Raw genomic sequence first — 20420 nt, forward strand, 5'->3', positions numbered from 1 at the left:
CCAATACCTGCGGGGGCCCCGCATGATCTGGCCCCGGTGCCCTGTGGCCTCACTTCCTCTCACCATCCCCTCACGCTCTGTGTTCTGGTCTGGCCACACTTTTCTTTTCCACTCTTTGAAAATGCCAGGCGTCCCCTACCTCAGGACCTTTGCACTTGCTCTTTGCGCTGCCTGGAATGAATGCTCTTCCTCTCATCATCTCTGACCCACTCTCTCTCACCCTCAGGGCTTTACTTTACTGGAATGTCACCCTTCCCTGACTCTTCTTCATGCCACACCATATATACATTATATAAGTTATCGCTTTAATTGTCCTGCTGGTCCCACCAGATGTGAGCTCCATGCAGACAAGGATTTTTATCTGTGTTGTTCTCTGCTGTAGCCCTAGTGCTTGGAAAGCGTAGTATGAGCACGTAGTATGTGCTCAATAAATGTTGAGAGAGGGAAAATGAGAGAGAGAGAGAGGAAGGAGGAGGGGGGAAAGGAAGGAGGGGAGGAGGGAGAAAAAGAGGAAAGGAGGGAGAGAAGGAAGATGGAACAGAAGGTCCTAGTGTAAAGCAAGAGGTGCAGAAAGAAAGCAGGAGACGTGCGGGGTGATGGACTGAGGTTTGGGTGACTCAGGACCCCCTGAAGTTCAGCCACAGCCCTCCCCACTTCTCCCTCTCAGCCAGCACCCCTCTGCTCAAAGTCAGTCCAACAGTGCTGCGGAGGAATCCAGAAGCATCCCCGGATTCCTCCCCATGATGGGGGAGCGGGTGGGGCGGGGGCCGCGGGCCTCCTGGGGAGGGAGCCCCCGAGGGCACCCAGTGGGCCATGCGGACGGGGAGAGGGGGACCAGGTCTGCAGCATGGCAGCGGGTGTTTACATTCCTGCGCTCCGGGATGGGTTCCATGTGGGGCTAACGAAGCTGCTCCTTGCACCGTGTGGGGAAATGTAAATGTTTACAAGGCCGCGTGCAGCTGGCGGGGCCACCACGGCCACAGGAAGCCCGAGATCCTATGGGCTCCAGCCGCCCCCCTCAAAAAAAAGAGGGATACAGAGGCCTTTTTTTTAAAAAGAAAAAACTTTTAATTGACTTATCACCCCCACAAAAGACACAAATCTGAAGCTTGCACCTTGATTTTTCCAAACACATGCACCCAGGCAACCACCCCCCGGGTCTAGACAGTGTACATTTCCAGCCCCAGAAACTTCCAGCGCCAAGGATAACTAACTGCCCCGCTGACTCCTGTTCTCATAGCTTGGTTTTGCATTTGTTCCAGAATTTCATGTAAATGGCGTCACCCAGAGTGTGTTCTCTGGGGTCCAGTTCTTCCGCTGGGCCTGTCGACGGGGCCTCTCCTGGCGCTGGGTCTCCCGCCTCTCCCTTCGCTGCTGAGAAGCGCCCCCGTAGGAGGCTCCACGGGCTGGGCATCCGTTTCTCTGTTGGTGGACATCGGGGTTGTTTCCAGATTTTTTTGCTCTGATGGATTAGAGCACTTACGGGCATTTGGGTCTTTGTGTGGCTGCGTGTCTTAATTTCTGTTGGGCAGGTACCTAGGGGAGGGCTTGCTGGGCCGGCCGGGACGCGGACGGTGATCTCCGTACAAACTGCCAGACGGTTCTCCTAAGAGGCTGTGCTATTTCTCTCCCATCCGTAGTGGGTGAGCGTCCGCTTGTTTGCTGGGGGCGTGCAAACAAGTGGAAAATTTACCTAGGATCACTGAACGGCAGAGCTTGGGGGAGCCTCCCCTGCTCCTTCCTGATCCAGGAAGGGAAACTGAGGCCCGAGTCACACAGTGTGTGGGGAGCAGGGCCAGGAGCTAATGCAGGTCCCCCAACTTCCAAGCTCTAACTACTGCCTGGTCTTTTCAGATCAGGACCTAGTCTTGTTTTCCTGGAAGAGGCCTCATGCCACGCCCTTCCCTGCCTCAGGGCCTTTGCACTTGTTCCTTTGACCTGGGGAGCTCTTCCTCCTGCACCCCGAGTGCCTACTTTCTCTTACCCTGCAGGCTTCAGTTCAGAAACCTCTTCAGGGAGGCTATCTCTGACCCAGCCACATAAATAGCTGCCAGCCACATGCCCTCACCTGCTTCTAAGCTACTCTGTTTCCTTTCTGTCTCCCTGATAGCATCCTACAGGGGTGGGTTATCTTTCTGATTTGCCAGTTGACTTGTGCCTCATCTGTGTCCCCTATTAGGAGTTCCCAGGCAGGGGTCTGGTGTCTCTCTTGTTCCCATGCACGAGCTGGTGCAGAGCAAAGTCAGTGTAGGCCTCAGTTTCCCCATCTGTAACATGGGCAGATTGCTAAAGTCATTCAGCCAGTGGATGGCATTTTTTGAGCACCTGCTGTGTCCAGACACAGGTATCGGGGATACCTTCACAGAAGAAGGCCCTGATTCTGGACCTGAGAAGCTGACAGTCTAGAGTCCAGTGTCGATAGGCCATGAGGGCCCAGTGTTCTCAGCGCTCTGAGTGGGGAGCCTCGTGGACACGGAGGAGGCTGCTGAGCTCCCGCTCCAGGGGATGGGGTCAGGGAGGCCTTCCCGGAGGTGGTGATGACCAAGCTATGAGATATGCAGGGGTGTGGTCAGGCAAGGGGGGGTGTGTGTGGAAGACAATGCACCAGGCAGAGGGGACGGCCCAAGCAAAGGTGGCAGTGTCTGTCTCACAGCTCTCTGTGCCTGGCACAGATCCTGGCACAAGGAGGTGCCCAGTAAAGAGCTGGGGAGTGGATGAGCCTCTCTAGTTTACGGGTGGGGAAACTGAGGCCCAGGGAGCTTTCACAGCCCACCCAGAGCTCTGGCTTGCCCAGACAAGGCCCACTTTGCCTCCTTGGAGCACCCCACGGGAGGCCACTCCATGGGTGTCCCTCTGAAGGCTAGGACTATGCTGTGATGGGGCCACAGCCCAGGCTTCTCCAGCCACATGAAAGGCTTGGGATATTTTTGCCAGGAGGGCAGGCCCCAGTGGCCCGAGGGCTGTGTAATTAGAGGTGGCTCCGAGCCCACCAGAGGCTAGAGCTGGGGGCTGTTCGGCAGGGCGGGGGCACAGCTGTTAATTGTACGGTGGGCACAGGGTGGGGTCTCTGAATGGCTTCACGGCTGGAATTATAGGTTGCAAACGAGTGGCCTGGCCTGTTCTGTGCCACAGGCCTGCCTGCGCCCCTTGGAGCCACGGCTCTGTGGACCATAGGGATCATCTGGGCTGGGCCCCACAACGGGTCCCAGGAGCGGAAAGTGTAGAATGTGAGACCTTCGGACAAAGAGTGGCTGGAGAAAACTCTCAGAGCACGAGGTTGTCCGAACCTGGGAATGCAAGAGTGGCGGTCAGAGTGGTCATGCGCACATCAATAAGCATTTATTGAGCACCTATTGTGTGCTAGGCACTTTCCTCGATGCTGGCAGTGCACAAAATGGACTCCGCAGACGGGCTCATCTACTATTTGTCGATAATAACCTTTAGGAACTGCTCTGAAGGTGCTGGGTTCCATCTACCTCAGGGCCTTTGCACATGCTATTCTCACTGCTGAGACTCCTCTTGCACCCTTGCCTTCCTAAATACCTCCTCATCTTCACGAGCAGCTCTACTACTGCCTCATGGAGGCTCCCGTGAACTCTGGGACCAGACTAGCCCCCTATAGCGCCAGAACCGCCCCATCCCAACTCAGCCCAGTGTGCAGTTAGATATTCATTTGTTTGTTTACTTGTTTATTGCAGGTCTGCCTTCTCTGTAAGCTCTGTGCCTGTGCTTGCTCGTCACTGCCTCCCAGAGCCTGACACTGGCTGGGTATAAAGTAAATGTCAAGAGAAATTTGTGGGGCAAATGAAGGGCTGAATGTTAGGGCATGGGAACCTCAGTGCTGGCGGGCTCGTGGCAGACATCTAGTTGGAGCCCACATTGCACTGCGGCCCAGAGAGGGGCAGGGATGTGCCAGCCCCCCACCGTTGAGGCATGGGCTGGGGCTGGGACTCAAGGATCCTTTTCTCTCCCATGGGTGCCTGACATTTTTGCTGTCCTGGGAACTGTGGGTTGGGACGTTGGGCTTTGGGGAACACGCGTGCCTTTGTGTGCGTGTGCGTTGACACGGTCTGACGGGGCTTTCAGGGGCCAGATGGAGGTAGAACAGGGGCCCTACTGTGGGGAACGGTGGGAGGCGGTGGGAGGATCACTGGCCGGGCAGTTTCATTTCCAGATGAGACACAAGCTCTGGATGCCCCTAGTCTGGCCTGTGGGGTCCTGGCCAGGCCACACCGCTGTGGGCCTCAGTTTGTACATCTGTCCAGGGGGCTCTGCTTGTGTATCCACCTCTGCCCGAGCTCCTATGGGGCCTGCTGGGCCTGAGGCACCGAGGTAGGCTCCGTGGAGGGCAGGAAAATTCTGTACCTTTCAGAGTGGATGACTCCAGCTCTGCCTGAAACGAGAAATACTCTTCAATCTCAGCGTGGGAGACCGGATAATGCGCCTCCCCCAGAGACGCCCACCCCCCCATCCCTGGAAGCTGCGGATCCGAGAGGTCCCTGGCCTGGCGAGAGGGCTTTGCAGACGTGATTAAGTTAAGGAGAGCAGATGGGGAGACATCGTCATGGGCTACCTGGGTGGGCTCAGCGTCATCCCCGGGGTCCTTGAAATCGGGAGAGAGTTTGGAAGAGGGCCAGGGGGACTGCGGCCTCCGCCTGCTGCAGCCGGCTGTGAGGACGAGGAGCCTAGGAGCGAGGAATGCAGGCGGCTTGAGGTCCCCTCCCCCTGAAGCCTCTGGGACGAGCTGACCCCGCGGCCCACACCGGCCTTTCAGCGGAGGGAGACCCATTTCTGCCTCCGGACTGCTGGCACCGTGAGAGAACAAACGTGTGTTGTTTTAAGGCACGAAGGTTGCGGTCGCTTGTTACAGCGACTGTAGGAAACTCATACACTTGGCGTCTAGGCCATTTCCTGGCCTCCAGCTCCTCCGACTTTTGCCAGCAGCCTTGTGAGCAGCAGAGAGTGATGGCACAGCGGAGGCTCCGTAGGGGCCCGGACACAGTGGAGGCGGGATCTGAACCCAGGACTGTCTGCCTGTGGGTCGGCTCGGCTGCTCTGCCGCCAGAGGAGGAGCAGAGCCAGAGCGGCCGTCAGGCCGGGGGGCAGGCCCTGTTTGGGGGAGCCGTGGCCCTGCCTCTGGATTTCTCAGGGGCAGGTTCCCCGCAACCCTCAGACGCTGCAGAGGGGCTCCTGGGGTGCCCGCTGGCTGTCCGGAAGGTGGGGTCAGCTGCTGCACGCGTCTGTGGGCGGCCCCTCGCACCTGGGGGCGTGTGTGTCTGTGCGGGTCCGCGGGTGGGCAGCTGTCCTGTCCCTGGAGGATGCCGGGTTTTGGAGGGGGGCGGATCCTGAGAAAAAAAAGGAAACTTGTCTGGTTTTATTTTCCAAACAGACAACTGTCCCCCCACCCCGGCCTTTATGAAGGTGAGCAGGGGTTGCTGGGCCCGCTGGAAGGAATGACAGTAATCTGGAGCCCTGTCCTCCCCTCCCTGTCCCATACCTCCTGTGGCTCCCGACTGCCTCCTGCCTCCTGGATGAGCGACCTTCTGACACTTAGCCTGGCTCCTGCTGACTTCAACCCTCATTACCTGCTCCTCCCCTTTGTCCACCTGGGGCTCTAGCCTAGTGTAACCCGCATGGCATTCGGGCCGCAATGCCTCCGTCCACCAGGTCCTTCCACTGGGGACTCTCGGGGAGTGTCTCACTCAGACTCCCCGTGCTCACAGCCTCATCCTCCAGGATGACTTCCCTGCCTCTTTCTCTCAGGGGACCTCCCCTGCCCTGGGGTTCCCCGAGCCCTGGGCCTGACCTCTCTCCTCCAGTCCTGTAAAAAGTCATTCGCATCCACATGAAAGCTCCTCGAGAGCCGGCTTGTGTCTGTTCCCCTGGAACCTGATGGGCACGGTGCCTGGCACACGACGGATGTTCAGTAAGCATTTGCCAAGTGAACGAATGAAGCGGCGTGTGGATGAATGAATGAATGCACGCAAAGGGCTGCAGAGCCGCTGGAGTCGTCGGGTCAGCCAGAGATCTCAGCTCCAGGGGCTGCTACTGACTTGCCTCAGTTTCCTGGCTGAGCCACTTGACTACACCCTGCCTCACTTTGCCCACCTGTGAAGTGGGCCCCGACTCCTGCTTGGGCTACTCCATCTGGGGTCCTGTCAGGCCACGGATGATGTGCCAGAGCCCAGGGGGAGCCCAGAAAGCTTCCTGGCCACAAAGAAGCAAACCGAGGCCGGGACAGGGAAGAGCCCAAACGGGGCTGGACAGTGGGTGCTTGAAGCCCACTCCCTGCCCAGGCCTGGGCCCTCCGTGGGGCCTCCGCTCACGCACTCCCTCAAACACGCTCGGCTCCCACCCTGCACCCGAGCCTCTGGAAAACCTGACTCACACTGGAACCCAGCACTGGGGACTTTCCTCCTCATTTCCAGGGGCTCCCCAACCTCCCTGACCTTGGTCCCCTTTGGAAGGGAGGCAGGCCCCGGCTCCCCACTCTGGGGGTGGGGGTGGTGGGGCTCCCACTCTGGGGGTGGGGGTGGTGGGGAGCTCCACAGGACAGCCCTGTCTGCATGGGCCAGCGCCGGGCCCCAGGGTCAGGGAGGAAGTGCCCCATCTGGTGTCCCCCCAGAGCTGGGGGGCACCGCGCGAGCACGCGCGGGGTGTGGGGGTGGGTGGGGGGGTGGGCGTGCAAGCTGGAAGCAGGGGTATCGTGTGTGGCCGAGCGCAGCCCCGCCCCTCCCCTGTCCCCACCCCAAACCCTCCTAATGGAATCAAGCTGGCCCCGCAGCCCAGCCGCCGGGCGGAGGGAGGAGGCGGGGGCAGGAGGGTGGGCGGCGGCGCCAGCCCCGGCAGCGGCAGCTGGCACTCCCCGTCGCTCCACCTGGCGGGAGCACCCAGGCCTGCGCGCGGAGGGACTGGTGAGTCCCCGGTGTCCCCTCTGCGTCCCCTCTGTTCTGGGAGCCTCGGGGCGCCTTGGGGGTTTAGGGACGGAGGCCGGCACAGGCACTTTGGGGGGAGTCTCTAAGTTCGTGTGCATTCCGAGGGCGTGTTGGATGCTGTGTGCGCGTGGCATCTGTGCTAAGGGTTCGGGTGGCGGAGTGTGAGTGCACCTCCTCTGTGTCCGGGCCAGCGTGCGCGTGTGCAGTGGTGGCCTAACTGTAGGGGAGGGGTTCTCGAAAAGTGGGCGCCCGGGTAGTTGTCCTGGCATCAGCGGCATCAGCGGGAGGCTCCTGTGGAACCGGGATGTCCCGACCGTCGTGGTCTGTGGGGGAACCGAGTGTGTGTCGGGGATGGCTATGTGCTCGGGTCTGTTGTGCGTCCTCTGTGGATCCGTGCTGATGGGCTGTGCAAACTTTCTGGGGATGTCTGGGCGTTGTGTGTCCCCGTTGCTGTGAGCGTGTGTGCTGTGAGACAGGGTAGCGTGTCTGTGTTGCGCGCCTCTAGATTGTGTGTCCCTGCTGCCGCTGCTTTGTGTGGGTGTGTATTTTGAGCCTCGGGACTCCCCTTTCCTCTCCGGGCCTCCCTTCCAAGGGGCCCAAGTCCCTGTCCTTGGCTGCCCCGGGGCAGGGGGTGTACTGCTTCAGCCAGCCCCCCTCCCCCAAAAGCCACTAATTGAAGCCAGGTTTTTGCGGGCTGCCCCTCCCCCTCTGGCCACCAGTCTCTGGGTGGGGGTGGGGCAGCGGCTCAGGCCCCTCAGCCTAGGTCGGGGCCCAAGGGGTGGATTTGCATCATCTGCGTATTCCCCACCTCTGCTGGGGCCACGGCCTTCAAAACCACCAACCCTGAGTGACGTGGGCTCTGGAGGGAGGCCCTGCTCCAAGCTGGGGGTCCCGGCACAGTCCTGAGGTGCCCCCTAGTTGGTCCCCACTCCTCACCTGGCACTGCGGCTTCCTGTCCTAACATTGGTCCAGGGGCGGGGCCCTTAGCCCCATGGCACAGATGTGGAAGCCGAGGCCCTCAGAGGGGACGTGCTGAGCCCGGACACGGCTGTGCCCTGAAGTCCCCTGGGCCCGTCAGACCTGCTCTCCGCCCGTGCTCTGCTGCCCCAGGTTGGGTGACCCCCGGGGCAGGCCATTCCCAGTCACGGGCCTGAGGCTCCCCTGAGGCTCCCCTCTGGTAAAATGAGAGGGGTTGGCCTGAGCCCGCTCCCCAGGGGCCTGTGGGCTTCTGAGCCCTGGAAGAACCTAGGGCTTGGGGAACTAGGCTAACGTCTCCCAGAAGGAGTGGGGCCAGCTGGCGGGAGGCTGACCGCTTCGGGGCTGTCCGGGCCATTGGGCCTGGGGTACACAGGGGAAACTGAGGCCCAGAGAGGGCAGGGGCTCATCATTGCTTTTCAGGCCCAGCCGGCTCCCCCACACTTGTCCTGCACCTTTCCCGGGGAGCCCCGCTGAGGGCTGTGGGGGCACCTGAGAGTCGGGGCCTCGGCCTCTAAGAGCCAGCGATCATTTGTGTGGCCTCTTTCCTTAACCTCTGTCCCTGACCCCAGGGCTGCGGGGAGAAGGCGGCCCTCCCCTCTGTCCTGCTCGTTGCTGGGCGTGTGTGTGTGTGTGTGTGTGTGTGTGTGTGTGTCTGTATGTCTGTGTGTCTGTGCATGTGTGTGTCTCTGTGTATCTGTTTCCGTGTATCTGGGTGTCTGTGTGTGTCTGTGTGTGTGTCTCTGTGTATCTGTGTGTGTGTGTGTGTGCACGCACACGCGCGTGTGTATGCTCCCCGGATTCCTGGGTGGTCAGGGTTGAGATTTCACTTAACAGGGTGAAAAAGCTGGTCATTTCCCGAGGCGGGGCCGCAAGGAGCCGGTTCATGGAGGTGAGCACCTGCCGGCCTGGTGTGAAGGTGGGGCTCACCCCGGGCTCTGCTGGGGTGGCAGGGTAGCTGCTCCTGGGCCCCAGCTTGCCGGGTGTGCGGCTACCCAGTGCCAGCTGCTCTCTGCACTTGTGTCCCCTGGCCCTCGTGTCTCTGAGCAGGACCTGCACTCACTGCTCCGCCAACCCCCCACTTTACAGATGGGGAAAGCAAGGCTGTGGGGGGCTGTAGCAGACGGCAGCACTGGCCCGGGGTGGGGCGGGGATCCTAGCTGTGCCCTGGCCTCTGGGGCAGGCTGCATGCCCCCCACTGCTCCTCCCCGCCCCTCGTGGCCCCCTGCGGTGGTGAGACACTTCAGCAGCCACTATGAAAGGTCTCCTCAGCTTCATTTGCACAAGGCAGGGAGGTGACCGTGGACAAGGACCCCAAAGACCAAAGCTATCTGCAGAGACCTTTGAGGACAAGTATCGTATGGGGTGTAGGGAAGGCCCCCGGTTCCAGCAGACGAGTGATGTCCTCCAGGGGTGCTAGCTCATTTGGGGGCCAGCCCGGAGCACATGGGAGCCTTCCCTACAGGAAGGTATTGTGAGTGTGTATGTCTCTGTGCAATGTATATGTGTGAACATGGGTGTGTGCCTGAATATATGTATGTGTCATGTGTGTATATATGCATAATGTGTGAGTGTGTGCATATGCATGTATGGTGTGTGTACATGTGCATGTGTGCAAGTGTGTGTATGTGGCATGTGTGTGTGGTGTGTGAGAATGTGTGTGTGTACACGTGTGTGGTGCCAGCGTGTGGATTCTCAGAGTCACATAGAGAAAGGTTAAAATCCCAGCTCTGACACGTACCATCTGTGTGTCCTTGGGCAAGTCATTGTCTGTCTGGGAACCTCCAGTCCTTTGTCTGCAAAGCAGAAGTGGACAGTGCCAGCCCCCAGCGTTGAGCTATAGGGTTGAGCTATAGTGTTGAGCTATAGGGTTCAGCTATAGGGTTGAGTTATAGGGTTGAACTATAGGGTTGAGCTATAGGGTCACTCTAGGGTTGAACCCTGGCAAAGGGGGCAGGGGCTTCATCTGCGATGGAAGTGCAGGGTCATTAGCTAATTTAAAATGAACCCCTGAGTAGTTTTGCTTCTTTTTATGTCCTAGAATGACCTTTTGGTTTTCTCGGTCATCTGAGCCAGTTTGTTCAAATAGACACCAGTAGAATTAATTCCAATTAGTGATCCTTAATTAGGAGACCTCAGGTCAGTTGGAACAAGCTACTCCATGTCCTGACATTGTAACCACTTAGCTCCCTGAATCCCCACAAGTGACCCACAAGGCCGGTGCTGCCCGCCATGTGAGAACTGGCTACTCAAGGGGCCACACAGCCCAGGTGTGGGGAACCTGACCTCCCCACCAGCCCAGGACCTCGCTCTGTGCCCCTGGGCCCCTGACACCTGAGAGAGGGCGTCAGGCAAGGGGATCCCAAGGCTTTTCAGTCCTGGAGCTTCAAGCCCTGCACAGGTCAGGAGGGGGTTCTCAGGGACAGCCCACAAGGGAGACACAGCAAGGGGCTTCTGGGTTTGTCTGAGCACCCAGCCCCCCTTAGGCTGGCAGGGAGAGCCCTTGTTTGAGAAGCTGGCCTCCTCCGCAAACCTGGACCATGTGGAATGTATTAGTCAGCCTGGCTGTCTGGGCCAGATGGGGTCTGGGGGTTCACGTCGGGAGCAGCCTTCCAGCGGGGGGAGGAAGGGAGGAGCGGGGTTCATCTGGTTCCCATTTAGTGGTGGCCTAGGACTCGGGCTCCAGCAGGCTCCAGCTCTGTCTCAGGCACGAGGGTTCCCCCCCGCCTGCACGTCCCCTCCCGGGCCTCCAGGCCCTACTTTGCGCCTTGAGGTGAGGGAGGGCTAACCATGTTCCTGGCATCCAGGCCCTCTACTGAGCTCAGGGAGTCTGGAAGCTTCAAAACCTGCACGTCTCCTGAAGAAGGGACCAGGACCACAGAAGGACTGAGGGCTGCTGGGGAGGGTCACCCCGAGGAGGAGGGGTCAGCTCCCTTAGCTACTCCATTTCTTTTTTTTTTTTTTTTAAGATTTTATTTGTTTATTCATGAGAAACACAGAGAGAGGCAGAGACACAGGCAGAGGGAGAAGCAGGCTCCCCGTGGGGAGCCTGATGCAGGACTCGATCCCAGGACCCCGGGATCACACCCTGAGCCAAAGGCAGATGGTCAACCACTGAGCCACCCAGGCGCCCCATCAGTTACTCCATTTCTTACTTACCCAGCCTGACCGTCATTTCTCCCTCCATGCTGTGCCCAGATCTCAACCCCAGCTCTTGCTGGGCAGTGACTTCATCCCTCTGAGCCTCAGCTTCCATACTTGGAACATGGGGATGATAATAGTACCTCCCCCCATTAGGTGGTTCTCGGGAGTCGATGAAATTCTGTGTAAGAAACTTAACATAGGGATCCCTGGGTGGCGCAGCGGTTTGGCGCTTGCCTTTGGCCCAGGGCGCGATCCTGGAGACCCCGGGATCGAATCCCACGTCGGGCTCCCGGTGCATGGAGCCTGCTTCTCCCTCTGCCTGTGTCTCTGCCTCTCTCTCTCTCTCTCTCTCTCTGTGACTATCATAAATAAATAAAAAAATTAAAAAAAAAAGAAACTTAACATAGTACCTGGCACATGGTAAGCAATGAAAGGGTAAGTCATTATTAATTCAGCCAGGTCAGTCAAGATACATTTATTGAGCACTTACTGTATAGCAGGTCGGGTTTGAAACCCTGAGGGTGCCGAGATAAATAGGATGCAGCCCCTGCCCTCCGGGACCTCAGGGTGAAGTGGGGTGACTCCCTGGGGGTCCCTCCAGGATGCTGGAATGAAGTGGGAGGGCAGGCAAGAACCCCCTGTAGGAACGAACGGGTCCCATCGCATGGCCCGCAAGGGAGGTGGCCCGCTAGGAGGTGGTCTGCGTTTCCCGCACCTCCTCAGGGCCCGCCGAGGCCCTGGGGTCCCACCCGAGCTCTCTCCTGCCTCGCTTCCCCACAGGTCTCGCCAACATGGTTTCTGCGGTGGCCCCCAGGCTGGCCGTGTCCCTGCTGCTGCTCCTCAGGGCCCTGCCCGCCGCGGCCTACTCCATGCCCCTGCGGGCCGCCTCCCTGGAGGACGCGGGGGGCAGCGGGGACGCCGAGGGCTCGTCGGCCTCCTCCCCAAGCCCCCGCCGCCCCGGACCCCGGCGCTCAGCCCCACATCGGTGGGAGCCCAGCCCACGCCCCTGGCGGGCCCCAAGCCCCCCACCAACTTCCTGGACGGGATCGTGGACTTCTTCCGCCAGTACGTGATGCTCATCGCCGTGGTGGGCTCCTGGCGTTCCTGCTGATGTTCATCGTCTGCGCTGCCCTCATCACCCGCCAGAAGCACAAGGCCTCGGCCTACTACCCGTCATCTTTCCCCAAGAAGAAGTACGTGGACCAGAGTGACCGGGCGGGGGGCCCGCGGGCCTTCAGCGAGGTCCCCGACCGGGCTCCCGACGGCCGGCCCGAGGAGGCCCTGGATTCGTCCCAGCAGCTCCAGGCTGACATCCTCGCGGCCACCCAGAACCTCAGGTCCCCCACCCGGGCTGCCCTGGGCGGCGGGGACGGAGCCAGGCTGGACGGCAGGTCGGAGGGGGACGAGAGCGGCGGCCGGGAGGTGGACCAGGAAGCCCGGGGACGCGGGAGCCCAGCCGAGAAGCCAGCCGCGCCGGCCGAGCCCTGCCCCGCGGGGGCGGAGGGGGCCCTGGAGGCCGACCCCGGCCCGGGCCCAGGCGAGCCGGAGTCGGCCCCTTCGCTGGCCCAGGAAGCCAGGGGACCAGCTGACCCCCCCGAAAGCCCCTGTGCTTGCAGTGTCGCCCCCAAGGTCTAACAGGCCTCGGGGGCTCTGGCCCGGACTGTCCGACCCCTAGTGGTCACCTCCACGGGGGTGGAAAGGCCCCTGACCCTTCCCGCTCCCGACACCCCCTCCTCGGCCACCCCCTGCTGCCAATGCCCGTGCGTCCCGGCCCTGCAGCGGGCAGAGATGCTGGTCTCCAGTCTACCCCAGGAATCACCCCAGGTACCAGGGACACCCGCCCCTGCGGCCTCAGAGGGCTGCATCCCAAACAGCCTCTCTGGGGTGGGGGCGGATGGGAAGGATCCTCGCTGTATTCGTGATAACACACCCCACGAAATCAGCCACGTCATCTGGGCAACGTATGTCACAGGCCCCCTGTGATGGTGCCAACGCTGCCGCTCTTCCACAGAGGTAGGAGAGAGAAATTAGGATAGCGAGGAGTTTTGGACGAGGGTGAACAGGACGAGTCAGAGGCCCCGGGAGGGGCGTCACTAGAGCTACTGCAGAAGCGGGCCTGTGAATCAGGAAGCTTCCAAGGGGCCTGTGCACGCCTCATGACGCATCCCTAAGTGAGCGTTTCCAAGGCTGAGTTCCCTGGGGTACTCCATGGGAAAAGGATTTTGGGGTCCAATGAGTTGAGGAAACGCTGCCTCTCCGCTCCCTGCACCCTCCCTCCCCTTAGAGCACCCCAGGGCTCTGCAAATACTCCAGGAAAGGCCCCGCGCACAATCTGGTTTGGCTTGATCTATCGCAAACTGCTTTTGACCACAGGGTACTTTTTTTTTCTTTTTTTTTTTTTTACAGCTACAGAATAAAAACTTGCAGAGCACACTCTGGAAAATTACTGCCCCAAATGTTCGTGAAGGCGCCCCCTAGTTGGGGTTGGGGGTGTGGGGCCTGGGGGCCTCAGCCTGCTTAAGTTCTTCCAAGCATCTCTGCCTGGGAAGGAATTTCTCATCCCATTATTGCTACGGGCATGGGGGTGAATGAATTGAGCCTTTCTTATCAGGCCCCCAAAGCAGCCCAGAAACTGGGGGTCTGTATGTGAGAGGGCCCCACTCTGGGGGAGTCTGAGGGGGTAGGGGAGGGCTTCTAACACCCAGCCTGGAGCTGCGGGGCCCTGGCCCCCCCACCCTTTGCTCATATGCGTTGTCTGGCAGCCTGTGCTCACAGCATTCTTTAGCCTTTGACAAGGGAGCCTGAGCTCCGTCTTGATTTGGGGAGGCTCTGGAGGGTCCTCCTCCTCACCCCTCCATCTGGGCCCCTCCCCCAACCTCTGCACAATTTTTAGGTGCTGAGATATAGCAAACCAGCACAATAAACCTTTATTCTGGCCTGAGTGTCGCTGGTTTTCTGAGGGGATGGGAATGAGTCTGCTGGCAGGGGTGGGAGTAGAGTATTTCTTCCAGGCTGTTCCATGGGGTGGGGCTTTTGGGGGGAGACACATCAGGCAGGCCCCGAGAGGCTGAATGAGAAGATTCGTGAAAGGAACGTCGAAGGGGTTCCCACCTCCTTTTCCGGGAAACATGAGCAGGGGAAGAGCTGCCAGCCAAGGTTTCAGTCTCCCGCCTGCTGGCAGAGCGGCCGAGGACTAGAACAGATCTCGCGGACAATGCCAGGCTCCTGGCACCCTTGGCCTGGGGTGGGAGGCAGCCCCAGCCTTTGTCTCCTCGCCCACCAGGCTCTTCCTTGCCTTTGATGGCAAGTTCCTGCAGCCACTGCTGCCCCTCCTCCCTGGAGCTGCCAGCTGGAATCCAGATGTGGCTGGGCTGGGAGCACGTGCTGGATCCCCCGGGGTGAGGGGGGCAGGGAGGCTGTCCCCCCAGCTCCTCTCCTCCGCTGACCCCACATCCCTTCAGGGGGGACCAGGTTTGGGTTTCATAACACACAAGGCCTCTGTCTCGCGCAGTGGGGAAGGGCACTCCCCCTCAGCCCAGACCGGCTCCTGCCCAAGAATGTAGGGAAAATCCAATATGGATAAGTGAATGCTGCGTGTCCCGGACCAAGTCACTCAGGGTCTCTGTGTGGGACAGGCTCTCCCCTCGTTTCTGAGCTCCTGCACGGTCCGAGGTAATCGGGTGTGGCTGGGATATACATAAGCTTCCCCATAACAAGTAAAGCCCGGGTAAGACAGCAGCAGATGTCGAGATTCCTGGGGAGCAGGCAGGGATGAATTTTGCAATCAGCAGTTCCCTGGCCGCTGGTTCCCCATTAATTGTCACGGGGCCCATTAGAGGACACAAAATGTGTGGCCTTAACGGTAGCCTGTGTCTTCCAGGACTGAAGAGGGTGGGGATTCAGGAGGTAGTTTGAGCCCCAGGGAGGGAGTCAACCTCTCCCTCACCTCTGAGCTTTTACAGCTACTATTCCCTCTGCCTAAGGCACCCTTCCACCTCTTTCCTTGTCTTGCTAACTTCCCCTCCTCTTTTAGCTTCCAGCCTAGATGTCACCTGCCCCCCCTGACAGCCCCCACCCAGACTCTCTCCCACACTCCCCTGGGCTCAGTACTACTAATAATTGCTCACAGCTAACGAGCACCTCTTACGTACCAGGCACTGCTCTAAGCACCGAACGTCATTTACTCCTTGAGACTCCCACCCTGAGGAGAGAGCCCTGCTGCTGTTTCCTCGCAGAGGCGGAAACAGGTCCACAGAGGCAGACAGTTGCCTGGGTCACAGAGCCGGGACTCCAGCCTGGTCTGATTCTAGAGTGACTTCTCCATCAGGCTCTACAGCTTTGTGGATGCGTGAATGAAGCCCTTGGGGAGGAGGAAGCAGGGGCCTGTTCCGCTTAGAGCCCTCCAGTATGCTCCCACATTTAAAAAAAAGATTTTATTTGTTTATTCATGAGAAACACAGAGAGGCAGAGACACAGGCAGAGGGAGAAGCAGGCTCCCTGCAGGGAGCCCAACGTGGGACTCGATCCCGGGAGCTCGGGACCCAGTGAGCCAAAGGCAGATGCTCAGCCACTGAGCCACCCAGGTGCCCCTGCTCCCACATTTTTGTCGGAGTCACGGGAAGGGCCTTCCCAGGGCACGCATCTGGCCAGGCAGCAGCAGAGGGTGCGCTATGGAGGGGGCTGGGGGCACGTGTGTGCTGTGGCCTCATGAGGGAGGCTGGGCTTGTGGGTGGGAGCTGGGGGGTCCCCACTGTTCGCAGGGATCCGGGAATCTGCCAGGGCCAGAACAGGCCCCCACTGTCCCAGGGCTTGTAAAACCGCACAGCTGCCCCCAGGCTGCGCATCTGTCTGGGGGCCAGGCCTGCTGTCGCTCGGGCTGTACAGAGGGAGGGGGAGGGGAACAAAACCCTGTCAAGACACAGACCCCCACTCCGTGCGGAAGTGGGGGCTTCTGGGGAGGTGTGGCGGGGGCCAGCGGGGGGCCGGAGGGGCCTCTTCCAGGTGCCCTGACTTTCTCGGATCACCCCGGCCTCACCCTGGGGGGGGCCGGGCATTCTCTGGCTCATGTCCCAAGCAAGAGCATGGGCAGAAGTCACTGCCTCCTGGGAGCTCTGTACCAGGCTCAGCGTCTTTAACCCTCTTGGGGTCATTAGGTGGTTTGAGCCCTGGGGACACTGCCGGGGTCAATGCCAGCTCCACCCTTCCTTAGCTGTGTGGCCTTGGGCAAGTGGCCTCACTTCTCTGGGCCATTCACACAGTCAAGACAATGGACATATCTGTCCCCCCTGATTGTTTCTTCGTACCCCTTTTGTTTCCATGTGTGTAAAGGGAGATGATCTTACCCTGCCTGGTAAGGGTCACAACCTGCACGTTGGGATTATATGAGAACTTTTTAATATCATAACTCCTGGGCTCCACCCAGATCATTAATTAATTAGGTAATTATTTAATTAAAATAATAAAAAATAATAAAATAATTAAAATCATCTCTATGGGCCTGAACTGACGACCTTGAGGATCAAGATTCGTGTGCTCTACCGACTGAGTCAGCGAGGCGTGCCCCCGCTCACCCAGACCAATTAAATCAGAGTGTCTGAGGGTAGAGCTGGGCAATTGTCACTGCCTGTGGGTCTGTCCACCACAGTGTCCCCAGAACTGGGCAGGGTGGCCCGGTACACAGTAGGTGCTCTGTGTATGCACATGCGTGCATGTGTATAAGGCTGAGGGAAGCCCTCTGTGCCAGCACATCCATTTAACCCTCACCACACTCCCCACAGAGAGATGAGCAATATCATGACCCCCCATTTTATAGATATGGAAACAGAGGGTGCAGAGGCTTGCCCAATGTCACACAGATGGGCGTAGCTGGGATTTGAACCCAGGCCTGTCTGACTCCTCGAGCCAGGCCCTTCAGCACTGAGCCTCCTGCTCCATTTTAAGAACCTGTTTGTGGTTCTTCTACTGATGAACCCTTCTACTGCTGAGCCCTTCTACTGATGTCGGGGTGTCCGTTGCATTTCATCGTGGGTCCTGCTTCCTTGTTTTAACCCTACTCTCCCCCTCGGGGGGTTGACTGTGACTGCCCAGTGCATGCAGAGTCCCGGAACCACTGAGTCTGTCCCAGTTGCCATTAATCAGCTCTCTGGGTTCCAAGGTGGCCAAGGAGCAACTGCCACGGTCATGGACTCTGTTTTCCAACCTCAGACTCTTTAATGAGCACCTACTGTGTGCCAGGGATTGAGGACACACCATTAGCACAACAGATCTGAGGCTATATGTGAGTGGAGGAGACAGAAAATGAATCAAAGAATCATCTAGATGGAACCATAGTGATTAATAACAGGAATGGCCGCCATAAATATATGTGCTATTATATGTGTCTGGTGCTTTACTAATACTAGTTCTTTTTTTAAAGATTTTATTTATTTATTCATGAGAGACACAGAGAGAGAGAGAGGCAGAGACATAGGCAGAGGGAGAAGCAGGGCACCCATAGACCCGGCTGCGGAGCCCGATGCAAGACCCGATCCCAGGACCCTAGGATCACAACCTGAGCCAAAGGCAGATGCTCAACCACTGAGCTGCCCGGGCATCCTCTGATATTAGTTTTTACAGCTTTGTTGAGGTATAATTGACACATCATAAAATCACACAGTTAAAATGTGCAATTTGATAATTTGACATACGTGTATACTCATAAAGCCATTCACACAGTCAAGATAATGGACACATCTGTCACCTCTGATTGTTTCTTCGTACCCCTTTGTAATCTCTGCTGATTGTTGTTCCTCCCCACCTCAATCCTTAGACCACTATTGATCTACTCTCTCTGTCACTATGACTCATTTTTATTTTCTGGAATTTTTTATAAATGGAACCATTTGTGTGCTCTTTTTATCTGGCTTCTTGCATGCAGCATAAATATTGTGAGATTTATTCAGGCTATTGTATGTATTAATATTTCACCACTTTTTACTGCTGAGTAGTATTCCCTTGTGTGGATACACTACAATTTGTTAATTCATTCACCTGCTGATGGACGTTTGGGTGGTTTTCCAGCTTTTGGCTATTACAAAGAAAGCTGCTGTGAACTCCTGATGTTAGTTTATTTCTTCCTTACAGTTTTCTTTTTTTTTTTTTAAGATTTTATTTATTTATTAGAGAGAGAGAGAGAGAGAGAGAGAGGCAGAGACACGGGCAGAGGGAGAAGCAGGCTCCATGTGGGACTTGATCCAGGGACTCCAGGATCATGCCCTAGGCTGAAGGCAGGTGCTAAACCACTGAACCACCCAGGGATCCCCCTTACAGCTTTCTTAATGAGACGGTTGTTATTTCTCCCCATTTGACAGATGAAAACAATAGACTCAGAGAGGTCGGGTAATTTGCCCAAGGTCACACAGCCAGCAGTTAAAACACCGAAACTTAGGGTAGGAATGTTTGAGCTAAGCTACTGTAGTGAACTTCTGAAGCTTGGAGGGTCTCAGAAATCCTGATCTAGACCAGTACCCCACCTCATACGCGGACATCTGAGGACCAGACAGGGGCTAGGACCCTGCAGAACTGACCAGGAATCTGGGGTCTTTGGTGGGCGGTCCTGTGCTGTGTCTAGCTCTGCTCTGCTCTGCTTCATCGCTGGCCCTTCACCTGATGCTGGGGAAGAAGCAGGCCAATGTGGAGTGGGACAGGGATTTGTCATTTTTTTGAGTGGTTTTAATTTCAGGATTCCTCCGGCTGCTCAGAAATAGCAGGAAGGATTTGGCACTGGCTCCAGGGCCCGGGGTGGGGGATCCCCTGCAGCTGCTCCCCTCTCCCCAAATGGGTTCAAGGTTTATGGCGGCAGCTGCAAAGTATAAAATAGTCCTGCTCGTAAATCCACTCTTGCCAGGGTCCCTGATGCCAGAGGCCTCTGCAGTGCCCAGCACGGGCATCCTGCCACCCGCGGGGACCCTGCAGGGACACCTGGGGGTGTCTTGGAAGACTGGAGGTTCCAGGTCTATGGGTGGCCACCTGTAGCCTCTGCCTTAGGGTTTGGGAAACAAGACTCCGCTTGGGGGACTCCAGGGGGCCTGGAGGGGAAAAGATAGACTGGGATTGTACAGGCATGGAGGCTTGGGGACAGCTAGGAGAGGAGAGAGGCAGAGGGATACGGAAATAAGGAACCAGGAGACCTAGTTAGGCTCCTTCTAGCTGCGTGACTTTGGGCAGTCAGCTTACCTAACTTTGAACTACAGGCTCTTCACTTATAAAGCCCTGGGACCACAGCCCCTGTCCTGTCTCCCCCCTGCTCCCCAGAATGCTGTGAATGCACTTCTCAATGTGTAGGACAGTGGAGCGCAGTCCACAGTGGAGCGCGGGGTACGGGCTTCACATGACCTGGGTTGGAATCTCAACTCTGCTACCACCCGGCAGTGTGACCTCAGGCAAGTCACTTAACCTCCCTGGGCCTGAGTTTCTGCTTCTGTGAGGTGGGAATAATGGTGGTCCCTGCCTCGGAGAGGTGGTGGAAGTTGAGTTCATTCACTTCCAGTGTTTAGAAGAGGCCCCCCATGGGTGTTCAATAACCGTGAGCTTCTGTTAGCTGTAAACTGTGACGTACTGTGTGCAAAGGGGGAAACTTCTGTCTCCAAGTGTCTAGCTGTGTCGAGAGTTACCTCTTCCTTCCAGATCTAAGTAATAGGAGCTTCAGAATCCTAAGATCAGTGATTCTTACTTAGATACTTGAAACTTTAGAGTTGTTTTAGAGTTTTCTTGGGGTGGGTCAGGGCAGACGGGCCGGGAAATGTTGGTAAAAGCAGAACAATGCCAGTATCTAGGAAAGTCCCGTGAACTCCACGGAGGGGGCGAAGGGTGTGACTGGAGAGAAGAGACAGGCTCATGCTACCCTTTGGGCAAAGACCCCCCCAACCCTGTATGCCCCTCTGCAGGGGTTTGGCGCCTGATGGGGGCCAGGGGTCATGTGGCAGCTGTTCCCTCTGAGGTGTGGTGACCCCAGTTAGGGCTTAGACATTGTCTGAGCGAGTGTAGCTGGAGACGTGGCTGACAACGTGGGTCGGGGAGCCCAGAGACTTGGGCTCATCTGGGGTGGGTGCCAGGGCTATTTCTGGGGAGTTGGAAAGGTGGGAGGAGGGGAGATGGGTGGGGGGAGGGTGGCCCAGCTGGATTAGTTGCCAGGTGACCTGGAATATCTTCCCTCCCTTCTTTGTTGGGTTCCCATCTACAAAACAAGCCAAACACTGGGTGTTATACTATATGCTGGCAAATCAAACGTCAATAAAAACAAATTAAAAAACAAAATGAAACAAAACAAGCCACTTATCAGCACTGACTCTGAGCGGGAGACTCCTTCAGGCAGTGTAGGGGAAGGAC

At 57.8% G+C, this 20420-nt stretch overlaps 1 protein-coding gene across 1 annotated transcript; it reads left to right on the top strand.

Moving 5' to 3' along the window:
• The first annotated feature begins 6851 nt into the window (after window positions 1–6851).
• On the top strand, window positions 6852–13995 carry TMEM119 (transmembrane protein 119). Its single transcript, XM_077876054.1, is given in 5 exon segments — window positions 6852–6914; window positions 8748–8802; window positions 11835–11999; window positions 12002–12145; window positions 12148–13995. Coding segments are annotated over 3 exon segments (840 nt in total). The 5' UTR covers window positions 6852–6914; window positions 8748–8802; window positions 11835–11845; the 3' UTR covers window positions 12690–13995.
• The last annotated feature ends 6425 nt before the right edge of the window (window positions 13996–20420 follow it).

Source organism: Canis aureus, chromosome 27 (assembly GCF_053574225.1).
Source record: "Canis aureus isolate CA01 chromosome 27, VMU_Caureus_v.1.0, whole genome shotgun sequence".
Lineage (NCBI taxonomy): Eukaryota > Metazoa > Chordata > Mammalia > Carnivora > Canidae > Canis > Canis aureus.